At 38.3% G+C, this 19871-nt stretch overlaps 1 protein-coding gene across 6 annotated transcripts in view; it reads left to right on the top strand.

Moving 5' to 3' along the window:
* Positions 1–19871, top strand: part of LOC143153434 (uncharacterized) — a 120383-nt gene that overhangs the window by 75365 nt on the left and 25147 nt on the right. For 3 of the 6 annotated variants that reach the window (XM_076324607.1, XM_076324609.1, XM_076324608.1), the window contains 2 exons: positions 13623–15286; positions 17814–18848. The exons of 2 other annotated variants lie outside the window; for them this stretch is intronic. In XM_076324607.1, the coding sequence (XP_076180722.1) occupies positions 13623–15286; positions 17814–18848 (2699 nt within the window). The remainder of the gene's footprint in view (positions 1–13622; positions 15287–17813; positions 18849–19871) is intronic. One more of the 6 variants, XM_076324610.1, reaches the window with a different exon arrangement.

The following is a 19871-nucleotide window of genomic DNA, read 5'->3' on the forward strand; positions in this document are numbered from 1 at the left end:
ATCGAAAATTGTATCGTTATTGTTTCTGGTTTTTTTTTTCTTCGGTAAAAATTAATTCTACAAGTTCGCGAACGTATATAGTAAATAGTGGTATTTGAAAAGGTACCATCGCGTGTAACAAATATCGAAAATTGTATCGTTATTGTTTCTGTTTCTTTTTTCTTCGGTAAAAATTAATTCTACAAGCAGTACAACAAGTATACGATAATTGTATACATTTCGCGAGTATGTTACAGCGAAAAAAAGAAAGATTGAGAACCGCTGCTTTAGAACTCTGTCGGGCAACGAAGTATCAGGGAAGTTTGTATTTCTTTAGATTTTATTTTTCGTACATTTCGTTGTAATTACAGACAGAGAACGAGCCAGACTCGAGAACATAACCATTAAGTAGTTTAATCAGCATAACGATGGAAAAATGAAGTACATCGTATACTGTATTAACGTAATTAGCGTGCTTACGTACCACCAACGAAGATCAACTACCCAAGATGGAGTTCGAAGTTAGTGAAACATAATCAAATAGATGCCCTTGACCATCAGAGATTGTTGTTTCGTGTTAAAGTTCACTAACTGATACGCTGCTTTCGCTGGAGTAATGCCACTTTACGTTCACCTCGCTTGTTAGTAACACTTAACTATTTTCCAGCATCTTGTGTACGTCACTTTCCTTTACGATCGTTGACATCCTCTACAAGAAAATTGTCTAACACGAGTCAAACACTTTAACATTTAAAATGATATTTTCCAAAGTAAAGAACACAAGCCCTAGAACGTTTTACAATTCAATGGTGATGATGACGATGGTGTGGGACTTTTAATATAAAAAAATTTGAATAACTTTAACAAGCTGCGTATCTTTCTTATATTTTCTTAATATTTTCAACAAGTTTGAAAACCACTAATTTAAGGGGGCTGTTTAATGTAAATTGTTCAAATTTGGGACTCTTCTTGCGAAAACTATCGATCATGTTAATTTCAAACGATTTACTTGTGAAAATAAATGATCGATTTTGTCGATGAAAAACCTGTCTTCTCGGTTAGCATAACTCTTGTTCGAGGCGCCAGAAACAAAACAATCAAAGAGGTTCGTAAAACGCACACGTGTGGCTACTGGCTGCACCAAAATAAAAAAAGCCCGAAAATCTAGAAAATGGCTCCATCTTTAAAGAAAGTACAGTATTTACGCAAAATGTTGAGATTCTTTCTAGTTGGAAAAACAAATTTTCATAAATATTAATTTGTTGGAAAATGACGAAAGACAAAAGTTAAAGATTTTCTAAAGATCAATGATACATCAGTAGATGAACTTACGTAAATATATATTACAGGAGTGAAAATTATATTTTGATATTTTGATTCGAGAATGTACATGTATTATAACATATAACTGCATTATTACTCTTTTATCAATACTTTTCACTTGTGCTTGCAAACAAGACATTAAAATCATTATCTTATTTGACTTTTATTTGGGACAATAATCACGATCGATTAACTTAATTTTTCCCCTTGTAAAAAGAGTAACTGTGCTCTGCTCTCGTTTCGTTTCTCTGTTCACGTATCTGCTGGCAATTAAAATTCGCTATTATACCTAAAATTATGTATTTTTTCTTCCTTCTAACTTTAATATTACATAATTCTTCTTCATCACTTTCTACATACTCCCAACTCGTTATTTATACTTTTATACCCGTGTAATTATTCTCTTCCCCCGGTGTTCTTTATTACCAACTTTTTGCACACCAACAAAAACTCGAAACATTGTCCAGGAAAACACACTCTCCAAACATACTCTCCAATTTCCTTTTAGCTCTTTCGTATTAAAAAAGGAGGAATCGTATAAAAGAGCAACAAAACCGATATTAAATTCCAACGATCGATTAACCGAACGTTTATTTTTAAAATACTATAGCTCCCTGTATCGCCGATCAAAATGTACAAGACTCTGTTCAACTGATAACAATTATCTTACCAAGAACTGATAAAGTGTCGGTCGACCGAGGTAGGATTTTTTTTTTCTCAGCGAGCCCAGACAAGCAAAAGTAGGTTTTAGCTAAAGTCTCGGGCAGAAAATAAACCTACACAGAAAGAATTTCGGCGCAGCTGCCGGCGGAGTGTGGCATCGCGTGTAGGTATAGTGAAAAATATTGGAAAAATATTCAAGACGCGCGAGTCGATGAATGCGAGGACGATGCTTCTGTAAAATTCTATGCATCCCTAAGCGAGAGACGCTCTCGTTGGCACGTTGCTAACTCCTCAAGATGAACATTGTGCTCGCTGATGCTGAAAGAAGAACTTTACAGTTAATGTACTGCACCGCCTACCTACTTTTTACCGAAATATCAAAATGATCAATATGTCTATTGTTTTTTTCTTTTCTTTTCTTTTTTTTAAACTTCTCGGTCTAATGAATGCTTAGGGACGTTTGAATACCTTTACAAGGTTGCACTTTACGAAGAGTAGATCGTAGTAGAGTACTCTAGAATAGTAGTATCAATGTTAGAAATAAATAGAAAATTTATGGGGTTACACAATCTTTCAATGTTCTTCTATTGCGTATAAATAAAGGTATCGATCGTTTAACTGTGACATGGAAATTTTTGTCGAAGGAACGTACTTTGGGAATTCATCGTTTTTTTTTTTTTTTTTTAATTATACAGAGAACCTGTTAGGATAAATAGATAGAAATACTACGTTAAAAAATCATTTTCGTATCTTGCAATAACGGTATTGTATTATCGTGGAATTTTTTATCACAGTTAAAATGTTAAACGAGAAATTTCCTAAATTTCATCGAGAAGTTGTTTCGATTTCAGGTGTCGAGTCACCCGAACTGGCAAACATTCTATTTAATCGATAAATCGAGAGAGATAAAATTCAAGGAATTTTTATAATTTATATTAATGACGCTATTGTTTTCGAAACGGTTTTCACGTTACTGTCAAAGCAATGTTAAAAATATAGAGCAAAAGTCTCGTGTTCAACGACGAGGCTGTACAAAGATAATAAAAATAAAAATAAATCGCTAACGCGGATTTATAAAATCTCCTCGATTTTTTATTTCATATAATTCGGTAATTATACGAGAAACTGGTTTGCTGTTTTTGGTACGTTCCACCGGTTAGAATTTTACTATAATTATAATACACTCTCTATAATCTTCAGTCCCAATCGAACATGCACTTTTAAAAGTCGGTGCCAATCTACGTTAAAGTTTCAAAACTCCGCTAACTCTCTGATATTCTACTCAAACTTTGAGGAGAATATTCTTAAGGCTTCTAACTTTTGGAGAATGTAAAAAAAAGTCGATTTTTTCTTTCACTCGTAAAACAAAAAAAAAAAAAATCATTTAAATCAGTGTGAAAGAATTTCTCCGGCTACCACGCCGACTTGCTGAAGTTTCAGAGTAGAATGATGCTTTAGAATGGACGAGACACATTGCTGAAAGAAGATAATTGCGGCAGAGACACCGTGAAATCATTAAACGGAATCACACCGTGTAATTTTGCACTTCTGCAAACTAGCATTACGTACGAATTTCATTACCATATCGTCGCAATCCAAGCAAGATATCACGTTGTCTTTTATTTATATCCTTGGGACGGCTTGTTCGTTTGATCAATGGGGAGGAACTTCCATGGCGTCCGTTACGGGTAGCCAGAAAAAGCAAATATCACTATAATTACCGCGATAAGGCAAGAGATTAACTTTTTTCTCATTGCGTGCGGTTAGCGAGGTGTGTAACATAGTCTCTGTAATTTCAGTTGTCTGATAAGTGGATACGTGCTCGTATATCGTTCTAATTATTACGAAATGAACGTTACAGGTACTGTACTCGCATAATTGCAAGACTACGTCTTCTTGTTAGATTCGTCGAGTAATTGTTACGATTGTCGTAAACGTCCTATTTTACGATTCGCGATATGTTTCCTCCGGGATCGATAAACAACCGTAACGTCTTCGCTTTGATATTGAATAGTCCGCTTTTATTTGTCACTTGAAGTGTACCGATGTCTTTCTAACATTTATAGAAGTCACTCGTTGAAACGAACCAATCTACTCTTGGACACTCCGCAGGCATCGCTTAAACGAAGTGTCTTTTATCGTATCTTCGATTGGACGTGGACTTTTCGATGTCATCTGTTTAAAAAATTACTTCTTCTCGGTTCAGAAGGTTGTACTTGCGTACCTTGTAACGTTCGGTGGTACCTTGTAACTTCTGAGACCGACGAGCCTTCCCTTGGATGTCCACGGACGTCTTTCATCCGAAGTATCTTTCATCGAACGTCGGCCAACGCTACAAAAACCATATCTTTGGCCGGATGTACCTCACCTGATGTCACTTGTGACAAAAGTCAGTTTTCGTTCCATAGAATCTATTATACCTTCCTTCCATTCAGTCACGTCATCTGTGCCCAATTTTTCTAGGACACCTATGAACGTTGTCCACGTTTAATCTCAACTGGACACGTAACCTAACTGTTGGCACTCAGCGAAATAAAATAACCGAGATAGATTTTTAAGAATTTTAGAGTTTGTCAATCACCCTCAAACATAGTCTCCATCGGTGACAAACACTCTCAAACAGCAATTCAGGACAGTCCCACTCTCAACTGGACAGGTATCCTAACAGTTGGCATTGCACGAAATAAAACACCCGAGATTTTTAAGAATTTCAGAGTTTGACAATCACCCTCAAACATAATCTACATCAGTGACAAACACTCAACAGCAATTCAGGACAGTTCCACTCTCAACTGGATACGTAACCTAACAGTTGACATTTTAGGTAATAAAATACCCGAGATAGATTTTTAAGAATTTTGAAGTTTGACAATCACCCTCAAACGTAGTCTCCATCGGTGACGAACACTCTCGAGAGCAATTCAGGACAGTTTCACTCTGCTAAGTGGATATTGTACAGCGCACACGCAGACTTCCAATTGGTGAAAAACGCGATCGAAATCTTTTTTCGTGTCTATTAATGTCCGCTACAGCTTGCCAGGAAGATTGCAGATGCAGAAAATGTCGATAAACCGGTAACGGGATCCGGTGCGTTTCGTGAACGCGATTTTCTGGACGCACCATCTCCGTCGCGTCCCGTATTCCGCACCACTTGGCACCCTGCCCGTGAAAATAAACGCATTTCGACCGAAGCGGACCCTTCGACATTCCGATCTCAATGAACTTTCGACTGTACCGGGCCAGCTGCCGGTCTGGACCTACGGGAAGGCAAGTCCGAAGTTTTCTTCTAATCCCGATCCTCCGGCGTCAAGACTGCTATTCCTAGAGGATTCTTGGTCTTACCAACAGTCCGACCACCCAGCTTTTAACTCAATATTCGAAAGGAGCACCCTTTAATTTCAATTTCAGTCCCCTCGGGACACATCGAACCCTTCTCGGGTTCAACTATCTCATCCAGAACCACTGATCGACCTAACACTAGAACTATCCGTGGTGAACATGGATCCTATTTGTCTCGGATCACGTAAGTGTCTTCGATGTTAGGTGGGGAAAGGTTAAATTAATTTACGAGTACCATTAGTCGTCTATTTAAATAATTGTTCATCGATATTATAGACACTGTTAATAATTAAGTAATTTTAAAATGAAGTTTGAAAGAGATCCAATTGACCCCTTTGTTAGATCTAACGTTCGAAGAAATGCTTTTGTTCGAAGGACAATGTTTGATAATGGAAGAATAATTTGCATATGTACTAAGGCATATGTACATGTCCATATGAGAGTGGAACTGTCCTGAATTACTGTTTGAGAGTATTTGTCACCGCTGGAGACTATGATGACTATGTTTGAGGGTGATTGTCAAACTCTATAATTCTTAAAAATCCATCTGGGGTATTTTATTTCCTGCAATGCAAACTGTTAGGCTACGTGTCCAGTTGGGAGTGAAATTGTTCTGAATTGCTGTTGAGAGTGTTTGTCACCGATGGAGACTGTGTTTGAGAATGATTGTCAAACGTACGAGTGCCAATTGGATATATAATACTACCATATAGTGAAGACATCACAATCTACTTCTTGACTCGGGTGGTATTTGTGATTTTGTTTTTAAAAATTATGCTTGGACCTACCAATTTCAAATATTGTTGATAAATTTGCTTATGTTTTAACCAATTGTAAGAATTTGTTCAAGTACAAATGATCCACGCACCAAGGGCACAATTCTTTCTCTGCTCGTCGGAAAGAAAAATGGAAAAGTTTTTAAATCCGCAAAAGTACGACCTTCCGTGATAAAATAAATAAAAAATCACAGCACTCCGAAGAAGTTGATTTTCATATAAAGTTTTGCGACTTTTTCAGCGGTGAAAAATACCTTCGCAGAGACGGAGCTGATTTTGTTACAAACGATAAAGAAACACATTTATTTTATAGATGCGTAAAATTTCGGGTGAAACGGTTCATTTGTTCTCGAGATGTTACACGAACGAGTTTGAAAAATGTTGTTTGAAGAAACGTGGCTCGAAAGTTTGGCGCACAGTGTCGTTCGAGTGTATAGAGAGTTCGGTTCCAAAGTCTTATAAACTTGTCCATTTTCTAAATGCCCCCGTAATGCTTTACCGTTATATTCTCAAGACTTGAAACTCGAAGAGAGTACAAAAAACAAGGAATCGTTTTGTTTTGTCACGGAACTAGAGAAAACTCTTCGTCAAAGAATCACAACCGTATACTCGATTTGTTAAGTTAAACGCAAAACCTACCGTAAACATTGAAACAACGTTGGTGACGAAGCTCAGGATTTTCGTAAGAGTTTCTACCACGAAGAATTAATTTACCTCTAGAGAACAACAGCAGATCCTTCAGGAGCTTTTTCGTCTGCGCAGAGCTCGGGTTTCCGCCCATGAAACGACTTAATCGGCTTACAGCGAACCTTTAATAACTTCTACACAGGATATTAAACGAGAAACGCCGAACTTAGTCCCGCGGTGTTGCTGGGAGGATTGTTTGGGCTCGTGTAAATCTGTTTCCCCTGGAAAGAAACACGATTTCTTTGGAAATCTTGTTCAACGGTGTGAAGAAACATCGCGAACGAGCGATTGGAAGCGACGTAGTGTGGATTTCACGATCTACGCGATCTAAACTAAATATTTTGCCGGTTTGCACGGCTCACGGAGATGAATCTACGCACACGAGAAAGTACACGATATATGTTACTTCGTCCTAAATCGATCACTTTCCATGATCGAGATCGAGAACTTTGACGAAATTGAAATATATTGTAGTCGTTGTGAAATTAAAAAGGGTGTAGGTCATCATTTTGCTAAGTTTGAATTTGTTTAAAAAATACAGGACGTTGATTTTTACTTGGTTCAGCGAATCAGGACACGTTCCCTAATTTTTCTACAAATTAAGTAAAGTAGAATTTTCTTAACGTAATAAGTAGAGTAATTTCTAGAGTGGGTACAATTGAAGAGTTTTTACAGAAAACAATATACGTGGCAAGAATCTAATTTTTTAAAAGGAAAAAAAGGAAGATATCATTAACTTTAAATTGTTAAAACAATTTGATTTACTCGGGATCGTTAAATGTTACCAAGACTACAACCATTTAAAAACATTACAACATTTTTTATTTCTTACATTAATAGTATACGAATTTGTAAAAAAAGAATTGTATTTGTAGAGAAGTTTACACGTACAGTATCTTTTCTTGCTAAGAATATCAGAGCACAGAAAACATAAAAAAAGACAAAAATATATTTTTTCAACGCGATCTCTTTAATTTTCTATCAAGAGGTATCGAAAGAAGTTATTTGATTGTAACTCGAGTAAATTATTGTAAAATTCATGATACTTATTAACCACGACATTTACATTGTTTTCTACAAAAACCACGTTTGATGTAGCGATATGATGCAATTTCTTAACACCGATACAATTTATATTAACCCCGCAGTTTATATTACCCCTACGTCATAATGAGTAATTTAAGCCTGAAATTGTTTACTTCAGAACTAACGAAGGGATCGATAGAATGACTAAATAAAAGAAAAGGGGGAGCCGGGTCTGTACTGACCCAACCGAAAGAAACCTCGGTTGAACGTAGGATTAATTTAAGCACGATACGTACCCGAATTTTCGCATAGTTAAACAGTTTAACGCGAAGATGGTCCGTTTTCGAGGGAAAACCCATTCGTCCTTTCATTCGGCCAGAATTTTCGGCACAGGAGCAATAAACCAGGGATTTTACCTGACGAGAACTTCTGCCCAAAATGTACTTACCGAGCGCTATACATTACCAGGTATCATACTTGAAAGTACTTCAATCTTTGGGAAAGTTTCGTACGGTGCGTGACCGTTTCCACAACGGATGAAATCCGCGAGTGAATTTATCCAAGATGGTGAATCGCAGTGTAACAATTTTCCGTTATGGAAAAGCTGAACGAGAAGTGTGATTGGAAACGAGCGCGAATCGTTTCCAATTTTTTGTACGTAAAGTGCCGTGCATCTGTGTTTGAAAAAAAAATACGGGACAGACCGAAACTCCATTGTGAGAACCGGAGCCATTTTCGATGTCACCGAGAACATGCATTTTGGAGAATGCATATTAGCAACACCTGAACAGAACGCAATCCGATGTCGATCGATCGAGTGGAGGTGGTGAGTACCGAGAATACATTATTGTTATCTGTAGGAGTGCCTCCATTAAACGCGTAAAGCTTTAAGATCTGACAAACGAACGAATCGAAGGAATATTAGATGCACGTTGCAACAATACCGTGAAAAAGTACCAATATTCATGCGATCGAAGGATAACTGTCGCGTAGTTTTCTCAAATTTCGAGCTTTTCGTCGTAAAGGTGAAAAGAATCGAAAAATTTGTTTCACGAAACGATTGTTTCGGACTTTGAAAAATAATATAGGCGTTCCGTTAAAAAAGTTGATACGACAATAAGAAGCCTGTACCGATAGTGTGTATTGCAAATGTTCACACGCAGAGCTCGAGAATCTACAAAGGAAGCTAGAACTGCTAAAAGGCGAACAAAATTATTTAAAAAAAAAAAAAAAAACGCTACTTCAACGTCCGTAAAGTCTGAATCTAAAATAAACGTTTTCTTTTTCTCAAAATTTGGTACCAATATCCTCAATCGCGTTGCGCGCGGTTCGATAATACGATTCCTCGTCCTCTTTCGCAATAAATGTTTAGCGAGGAGGGCCTGTTTTCTTTTAAATACCATAATTTCTGCAATCTTTCGAATTAAAAGAATTTCGTACGTCAAACAGTACTGGAGCCGGAATCAAGGACGCCAGGGTACCGCGAACGCTGCGGATGAGATCATCGCCATTTTGTTTGCTCGCTTCTATTGTACACATAAAATATTCCATTTTCAACCTGATTGTATGCTTTGTTCCTTGTAAATGATTCGTTTCGATCGAGGGTGTAAAATTATGATAAAAAAAAAGAAAAAGAAAATCGCGAAGCTGTTCCACGTTTCGTTAGGTGGCGTTGTCCCTTAACAGTTCGCTCGACGAGTGTGTTCGAAATGGATGAATGTTAAAGAAGTCGGGTAAAATGGTGATTGTTCCGAACGAACGAATGAGAAAAAAAAATATAGCAGAGCCTTGTACGATTTTCTTCGGTGGTCCGTCGATGTTTACGTCTGCTACAGGCAACCAGGGAATTATTGATCTCCCCAGTGCTTATATAACCCGGCCTGTTTTTTTCACATTTGTTTGCGTAGGCTGCATATCCCATTTGCTGGATGCGCAGCGTAGGTATTTTAGTTCTGTTACATATTCGGTCGTGAATTCGATTATTTTACCGTACGTGTATCTACGAGCCGACGAACTATCAATTTTGAACGTTGCATTTTGTGGGTAACGATGCAGTCTAAAATAAACGAACGATTAGATTCGATTGCAAAGGAAAGCAAAAATAAAAGAGTAAACGAGGGTAATTCAGTGGAGAGTATTGTTAAGATTTTTCTAAATTAACCCCCTTGTCGTTGATTAGAATTTAGATTCAAAATAGACAATTTCTTTCGCAGAGATATCGTTGCATCTTTGGTGCAATAACGAGTCATTGTACCCTAAACGTGGAGACTGTTAAAATAAAACGGTAAATAATTGTAATTCAATGAGGAGTATTGTTAAGATTTTTCTAAATTAATCCCCTTGTCGTAGGTCAGAATTTAGATTTAATATAAACAATTTCTTTCGCAGAGATATCGTTGCATCTTTGGTGCAATAACGAGTCAATGTACCCTGAATGTGGGGACTTTTGAAATAAAATAGTAAACAAGTGTAATCAAGTCGAAAATATTATTGACAATTTCTAAATTAACATCTTGATTATTGATCAGAATTGAAATTTGAAACAATCGTTTCTTGTTGCATCGTTGGAGGCTCGTGTTGTTACAATAATAAGTTTACCGTGCTGTGAAACCGATGAGTGCTTTTCATTCTCTTTTGTACCCATCAACGACAAACGATTCGTCAATATTTTATCGTATCTACAAACCCGAGTCACCGATCTCCAAAAAACGAAATAAAACACGAAACTGCCTGTGAACTAAACGTAAATATAAAGTATCCAAAAAATTACATAAAAAACGTACACCTTTTTGATCTTCTACTTCTTCCAAATATAACATGCTCTTAGATAGGCTTTTAAATAATATATTTGTTGAATATAAATTGCGTGTAAATAGGTTCTATCTAACAATCATTCTGTAATACCTGAAGCCTGTAATACGACGACATTGTTAGAACACAGAGGTTGACATTTACGCGGGTAAATCACCTGGCTTCCTTGTTCAGAGTCATTAATTATGAAATCCATTGTCTAATTGGTTTGGAAGTTATTAATTACACGTATTCTCGTGCATTAGAAAGATTAATTTCTACGTGTACGGTATTAATAATTTTAAAAATTTTGCATTATTTCAAAATAATTTATAATTATCCTTTGCTAACCAATCGAAGTATTCCCCTACTAATTAATCCAGTATTACACCACGATTGAAAATTGAAATTTTTTTATATTTTACGTTTTATACCTTCGCGAGAGTATTATCAATAAATGGATTCCAATTGGAGTCCAATTACTTTATTTGGCTTTATTTGGATTATTTTTAATTACGGTATTGTCCATTAAATTGTCGCAGAGTTATTTCTACTATTTCTTGAAACTGCTGGCACAAAGTGAGCATCCAGCCTTATCTACGTTTCGCAATTGACGATAATGCAACTGATGAGTCATCTTAGCAAAAAAAAAAAACAAATAATCGTGTTTGAATAATTTTGAGTGAAACGAATAATATGTAGCCTAGCAAAGGATTAAGCAAGAGTGTAATATACATAGGTATTGTAATATATAATTGATTGAAATAATACATTCAAAAATAATGTATGAAAAGTATTACAATAAATGTTTAATATCGTTATTTAAATAGATGAATTTTTCTGGAAGCTGTTTACGTGCCAAATAAATTTTGTACCACCTCGTTATTTTAATATTGATATTTGCCGATTAAAAAAAGTACGTGCCAAATATATTTCTAAGAATTGTTTCGTACAAATTTCATAAAAAAATGCTGATTGTAACTTTACGACAGTCTCTTATGAATATCATTATTTTAAAAGAACAAAACACTTTATCCACGGGTAGCAGAATACATATTCCGTATTTTCGGTTTTATTGTTCAGTTGTGCAATTGTGTTTTGCTCCAAACTAAATCTCGCTCCGCAAATAATATCGAATACAGAAGCTACGAGATATGTTAAAAGTCAATGACATGCATTACATTCCGCAAAAATATGTTAAAACCAAGGACGGACAGAATTTGATTCGAATAATATATACGACGAATCAAAATTCCATTGACAATTATTCAGATAAGCTTTTACGCATTCGACGTGAAATACAATTTAATTGCATTATTCAAATTGTAATTTTTAACGAGCACACAATGTTTCGGGGTTTATTTCTCTTTACACATTTTTCGAAAATATTTATCTATTCACATGAGAATTTTATCCATCTCCGATTAAAATTGCAAGCAGTCGTCGTTATACAGATATACGAAATATATCCAACGATAAAATGTTAACTGTATTTGGCTCTTGTCTCCAACGTATACAAACGCGAGTGTACTGGAATAAACGTATGCCTTTGAACGAGTTCGTTCGTGTTTGGCCTCATTTGCACCTGGTAAACCTCACTAGTCCTTCCTGGTAATACTTTTATGAAGATGTAGCGAAAAGTATAACAAAAAATTTTAATTTTCATTAGTGGAAAACCCATCCTGGCCGCGTGCGTTATCACTCCTGGTTCTGAACCACCGGACGTAGGTAATCCGAGACTCGTTCGTTCTTACTTTATCTTGCTCGTCCTCTGTACATCACGTTCACTCTTTTCATCGAATGGTACACTGGGTAGCATTAATTTCGATCGTTTGAGGGGAATACAACCCACCACACACACACACATACACACACTCCTCCTTTTCGATGAGCTTGAATTTGTTATTTAAACTTTGTAATAGGTTATGATCACCAATAAACGCGTTATTATTTGTCAAATATGTATCATTTTACATATGTAGCATTTTCGTATATTTTGTGTATACGTCCTTCAAATAAAGTATGTAAAACAAGGATTACATATATCGGAATCAATTCTCAAAATACAATGCTGAATATTTAATAAATAGTGGATCAATCCTTGGATTTATAGTCTGTATTAAAACTTTTATGCGACTCGTAGTATGTACGCAGGACGTGTAGGTTAAATGAATCAGAATGTATTCTTAAAATGCAAATATATATATAATAAATAACAATATGTATATTTATTAAATAACAATTTTATCCTTGAATCGATAGTTTATTATACACTTTACATGTCGCACAGATGTGTTCTGTTGATAGAATTGCATCTAAACAGCGGAATGAATTTTAATGAAACTTCATATTTAAATTTTACACTTTGATTTTAAAATCTGATTAAATTACGATGGCTTAAACAAGCAAAATCGATTCACGAATAGTAATGGTTACCTTTCGTAGTTTCTCGGTTTCGTCCGATAAATATTTATTATACGTAAATATATAAAAAAAAAAATTTTTTTTTTAAATAACTCTTAAAAGAAATTAAATTTTACATAAGTTACGTTAAATAACATTTTTTTTTCTATCCTCATTAATGAAGATCACGTGAAATTTTTTACATTCCATACTTAAACCATATTTCTTCGTTAAAAAGTATTGTGACATCTATAATTTATACTTTAGACCAACACTCTCATTGAAGAGAACCAAAACTATTATCGAAACGTTTAAATATGACAATATTGTTCAAATTATGCTTATATCGATAGTTTCAATTTTTCTAATCGATGTTCAATACAACGAGCAACTTTTGTACGAATAGCTCTGTATAATAAATAATAATTAGACAAACACTCTCATTGAAGAGGACCAAAGTACCATCGAAACGTTTAAATATAACAATATTATTCAAATTATGCTTGTATCGATAGTTTCAATTTTTCTATCGAAGTTCAATACAACGAGCAACTTTCACACGAACAGCTCTGTACGATAAACAACAATAACAATTAATCTATCGACCACTGATCGATCGTCCTTGTCAATTTTCAGAAGCGGCCTCAACGGACGTGGCTGGTAGCAAGACGAGCAGCGAAACGGTCGACGTTTTCCGCGGCGCGAATTTTTCTCCGACAACGACGGCGTCACCGACGACGGCCGCAACGACAACGACGTCAGCGTCGTCACCACCGAACGTCGACGGCAGAATGGTCGCGTCCACGCACAATCTCGACGATCTGGGTGTCAGTCATCTAGCGAGCGCGAACGGTGATCGTCAGCAACAACAGGAGAAACACGGCCACGCGTACAGATCGGCGCAGACTGCCCAGGACAAACGGAGCAGATTGAGCAACGTGATAAACAACTTGCGTAAAAAGGTGCCGGACTCGCGTAGCGCCGACTCGCCGAGGAAAGAGGAGGATGACAGGAACAGCGTCGAGAGGAATCTCGAGACTCTGGAGAAGTACGTGATGACGGTGCTGAACGGTGTGATCAAGGACGAGGAGGACGACGACAAGGACGCGGTGAGGAAGAAGGAGGCCGAGAAGGGCAAGGAGCCTGAGAAGTTGACCGACGATCAGGAAGACGAGGACTCCAAGGGTCCGGCAGCCAAGTTCGAGCCCTCGAAGCCCAACGAGAGCAGAACGGAGACCGCTGTCCTCCATTCGGACCAGACCGAGAAAACCGAGAACACGTTGAACGTACTCCCGAACACCAAGGAATCGTCCTTGGAGTGCAGGGACACGGACACCAGGGACGACGGTCTGCAACGCGACGAGGATTGCTGCTCGGTGGTCGCGAACAGTCGCGAATGCTCGTTAGACGGTCCCAACGGCGACGAAGAGTCTCGTGATGCCGAACCCGGGGACGGGGAAACGTCGAAAGGTAACAGGTGTTCTTCCAAAGAAACGAGATACGTGGATCAGTCGGTCCAAGAGGTGACGCGAAACGAAATTCAGGAAGATGAGAAGAAGGAGAACCGCTCGCTGGGAACGATCATCATGGAGAGGCTGAGCGATCATCAGTCCGACGAGAAAGGGAACACCGATTCTGGTAAAGAGGAACGGGATTTCGTCGCCGAGAATGTCGAGTTGAGGAACGTCTGCAGGGATCTCCTGAACGATCTTCTGAACGGTATCAATCAGCTGATCGACGAGAACAACCAGGAGAAGGAAGAGGCCAGGTCGTGTAACACCGAGGAGGCTCGTAATCCTAGATGCCAAGATGTATCCACGACCAGTCTGCACTGCAGTCTACCCCTGGACAAAGTAGCTTCCGTACTTCAGAATTGCCAATCGAACGAACTGACCGTTCCTCACTCGCCTTCGTCCCCATCCTCGTCGTCCTCGTCCTCCCAGGGATCAAAGTCCCCTTGCAAACCTTCGTCACCCACGGTCAGGCATCTCTGTCTCTACTGCGACAGGAAGTTTCTCTCGATATCTCTCAGGCAACGGCACACTGAGAGGGTTCATCAGCAAGGTGGCGGTAGAAGGTCGGAAAGGAACTCGAGGAAACCCTCCCAGAACTGCCAGTACTGCTCCGACAAATGCGCGGAGAGTTTAGAGGGTCTGTTCCAGCACATGGTGGGCAGCCACGGGGACAAGTATCACGCTTGCGTACAATGCTCCACGAGGTACCTCACCAGGGAAGCTCTCGCAGGGCACATGACCGAGAATCATGGGGCAAACACTGAGAGAAACAACCTGCCGATTCAGGTGAGATTCAGAGATTTAGAGTTGCTGGAAACGAAGAGATCTACTTCTGGTCTCTGCAATTTCTATTAAACGGTACCTTCGTTGGGTACGAACGACTAAATGTCGGGTTGCTCGGAAAGTGATTTCGTTTTCCAAAATGGAGAATATATAATTTAATAAAATGTTTATAGACTCTAAAAAAATCGTGTTTCATTTTCACCAGAAAAGACGAAATTACTTTTCGAACAACCCAATATTTCGTTACACTGCAACGCGTCGCATTCCTATAATTCGAGTTCTAATTTCTATTCAACGGGTAACAAATAAAAAAAAAATATTCACCTGTCGAATAAAAATAAGAATTCTTATTAGAGAAGAAAGTACTATTATACTGCAACGCGTGTATGAAACCAATAGAATTTTTCCTGTATGGTACCTACCAGTCTGTTGGTTATAGGACCACATGGACTGCTACTTGCAACGTCTACTCTGTCTTGGAACCATGAGACACTTTATGTTGAAGAACAGGCCTGACAAACTTCTTCACAACTATACAAATCCTATCTTCTCCCACTATCGACACGTTAACCACCACTCCACTTTCTTTTAGAACGAAAGGACACTGTCTTACCATTGTCGTTTGAAATGTTAGAGACGTTCTTAAAAGTAATCAAGTATTTGCAAGACTTATTCTTATCGGTGTTGCGCAAACAGTATTTTCCAAGTATTGTTATTTGTAAGTGCTTAACCGTTCTTTGAATTCAATTTGCTGTCAATTGTTAAGATTTCAACCTACCAAGAAACACGTATCACGCTTTATATTGGTTTATTAAATGCAACAGCTGCAGAAAGAAAAGATCTACTTTTCTATAGCGATACTTTGAAGGAAAATTTTAATTTAGAATATTCGTCGAAGGTGATTCTTTTTGGTACTCTGCCAAGAAGATTAGTACAGTTCGATAACGTGACTTTTAAAACGTTTAGCGGAATTCGATCTAAAGAATACCATTCGACAATTATGAGATAAAATTGGCCCAATTGCATTACCAATTGCATTACCAGTGCGAACGCATCTTTAAGAAATTGGATAAGTTTACAGACTTTTAACGAGTAACGACAATATATCGTACGCAAATCGTTGCTGACGAAACAATATAGGGACTTGCGAACAACTTTCGCCCAATCAAGAGCCAGCATCGAAATCAAACTTAACTATAAAAAACATTCTTTTGTGCGCTTGGTGGGACTGCAATGCAGTGATTCACTTTGAATTGCTAAAACCTGGAGAAACGGTAACAGCTGAGGTCTACTGCCAACAATTGGACAGGTTACACCAGAAGCTGTTGGGAACGAGGCCAGCAGTAGTCAACAGAAAAGGTGTTACCTTGCAACATGATAATGCAAGGCCCCATGTAGCGAAGATCAAGAAAGAATAGGAGCGAGAAGTTTGTCAGAGCCACCATATTATAACGAGACGAATTTTCTCTCTGTTGTTGTTGTATATAAAACAATAAATTTTTAGGAGCAGTTCTCTATTCGGTCATTGAAGCAAACTTGCCGATTATCGATACATTTATCTATTTATTATATATTTGGTATCTGGTCTCCTTTGGAAATGTGCGAATGAAAAAATAAACAATATTTAAATTGAAAAACAAGTGCACGTAAAACAATCGAAACGCTAATATTTAATGTCGATGTATTGTATAATGGGACCGATAAAAAAACGGAAAGGTTACAAATTACTTTTCGATATTATTGGAAATTACAAAATTTGCAATTAACAATCGAGGAAAGAACACCTCCTGAAGAACGTCCTTTGTATTGGATAGAGCTTCGAAGAGCTTCGTTTAATTTGTTCAGACCCTTGTCGAAACAATATTTCAATTAGTTAACGACGTCGAAAATCATGTCGAATTATTTTTCACGTCAAAGAAACCGGATAAGATGAAAATCATTTATTAAAAGGTAAAAACCTTCTCCAGAGACTTGTACATGTATTTTATTTCGAAGTACTTGATCATTTATAGGTACACTCATGCTCTCCTATTTTTAGAATTTGAACCAAATTTGATCTACGATGTTGGATGGTTTTACTAGGATCGTTGTGTGATAAAAAAATATATTATCCAGACGATTTAAATTTTTATTGAAAATAATATCATTTCATATTTTTCTTTACTGTATTTCATATTTGTCGATTCGAATTCACAAACAAATGATGAAATTTCCAACTGGAATAAATCACGTACTATATTCATATTTAACATGAAATTAATTTCATGCAATACTGCAAATTACTCGAAGAAAGTAAGGTGTCGAAAGCTAACGTCAATCGTCACCACGAACTATTGGGTCGTTCGGAAAGTGATTTCGTTTTCCAAAATGGAGAATATACAATCTAATAAAACGTTTGTACACTCTAAAAAAATCGTGTTTCATCTTCACCGAAAGAAAGGAAATGACTTTCCGAAGAACCCAATAAACAAGTCACGCTCCCCAGTCTTTGAAAACACGTTGCTCACGACCACCCCGTTCTTTCCCGCAGGAAAAGATGAAGGAGTCCTCGCCGTGCAAAGAATCCAGCAACCAAAGTCCTCGCGACAAGGGAGAGTCGTCGAGCCCCAAAGAAAGAAGACAAGAAGAGCCTGACCACGAGCACCGAACCGAGCCCCCCATCCTCTTGAAACCGATCCTGCCAGCGAAGGACACCTTCAGCAACCCGGGCAGTCCAGAGTTCGACAGTTCCTTCTACAGCAGCGTCAGCTGCAACATCCGCGAGAATCTTCTTCATCATCTGGACGGCAAGCTGCAGAGTACAAGCTCCGCAACGATCGCCACAACGACCGGCTCCTCGTCAGTTGTGGATACGAAACCGCAGCAACAGCAGTCCTTCTACGAGCACAACGTCAGCCAGATCCAATTCCCCATCGACATCTCGTTGACGGCCGCCACACCGGTCTACTCGAAGGAGTACACCAACGAAGAGTACGAGAACTCGAGCGAGTACGCGCAGAAGCCTGGCAAGAGCAACAGGTCCCATCCGCGACGCGTGTCCTTCGAGAAGTACAATTTCCCAAGGAAGTACGACGGCAAGGAGCAATGGACCTGCTCCATCAAGGATCTCAGCAAGTTCGATATCTCGACGCAGCTTTCGCTTAGAAAGAAGCAACAACTGTTGAAGGAACGGATCACCCTTAACAGGCTCCATCAGATACCTATCCTCGCCGCCTCAGGGACCACGGACATCTCGCGGGACGAGCAGAACCTCGTCGCACGGAAGTCGGAGGATCCTGAGAACCTCGAGGAGACCTTGACGGCGAGGAACAACAACACCGAGGTCGACAGGACCACCGCGACCCGTCGCGACGTCACCAAGTCGAACGAACGAGAGGTGGACGAGACGAAGAACTCTCAGGCGACCGAGTTCACGCTGGAGTTCGGCAGCTTTCTCAGGCTCCGGAAATGGGACGAGAAGACGTCCAACGAGGCGGCGAAGAAACAGGAAGTCGTCTACGCAGAGCTGAGCGGGGAATGGTCGAGGCCACGGGTCTACATTTGCGGCGCCTGCGCTACCAAACACGTAAGTTCGAACGGGATCGGTCCTGGATGGATTTAATTGGCCTGGAACGGATCTGGACACTGTCCGAATGAAACTATTTCGGGATGATTGGTCAAACAAACGATTTCATTGGATCAGAAGCTATTTTGGTTGATTGGGTAAATTGGTTTTGGGCCAGGAACACACTTTCGATTGTTATTTTAATGGAATTATTTCTGGATGGTTGATCGCCCAATGGATCGTCTTGGCTGATTGTCGTTCAACGTCGAGGCACAAAATTAAAGAATTTTATCGTCATTTTGTTCCGTATGTTGTTGGAAGGGTATCTAGGTGGATCGGTTTCGAGATGGAAAGAGATCTGTAGTGTTCTTGGAACGAATATGTTTCTAGATGTTTGTTCAACCAGTTGATTATTTCCACCGATACGAATCTACCAATATAAATGGCCATTGATCGAAGAATCTTTTCATTCAGTTCTTTTCATAACTTCAACTTTATTTTACTTGAAGTTATTTTTGTTGACCGTGTGGATTGTTTCGAATCAAATCTTGAAAGTACTTTGCATGCCATTGTTTCTTGATAGTTATTCGACTAATCGATTGTCTTAATTAATCGTAGTTCATTGGTACGTGGGACAACTATTTAAAGAATTTTGTTTGCAACTCTGTATGCGAAAGTGAATGCTGTGAAGAGTCTGAACTAATATTCGTTACTTTATTTGGAAAATTACAAATTTCTGTTTGAAACACGATATCCATGATGGAACAGAACAGTGAACTTTTTCACAGGTGTTATTGTTGTATCAAATGTCACAAAAGTATCTACTCGGAACATGTCTACTCAGAACGTATCTACTCTATGTGCCACAAACCAAAGATAGAAAGAATTATTTGCTGTTTTATTTAGAACTGTTAACTCGATTACAATCTTTCTAAAAAATTTACAATGAAACGCATAACGAAGTATCTATGTTGACACACTGATCCTGTTCTTCTAATGTATTCCAGTAATTACTGCCAATATGAACTAGATACTTTATCGTGA

This window comes from Ptiloglossa arizonensis, chromosome 12 (assembly GCF_051014685.1).
Source record: "Ptiloglossa arizonensis isolate GNS036 chromosome 12, iyPtiAriz1_principal, whole genome shotgun sequence".
NCBI lineage: Eukaryota > Metazoa > Arthropoda > Insecta > Hymenoptera > Colletidae > Ptiloglossa > Ptiloglossa arizonensis.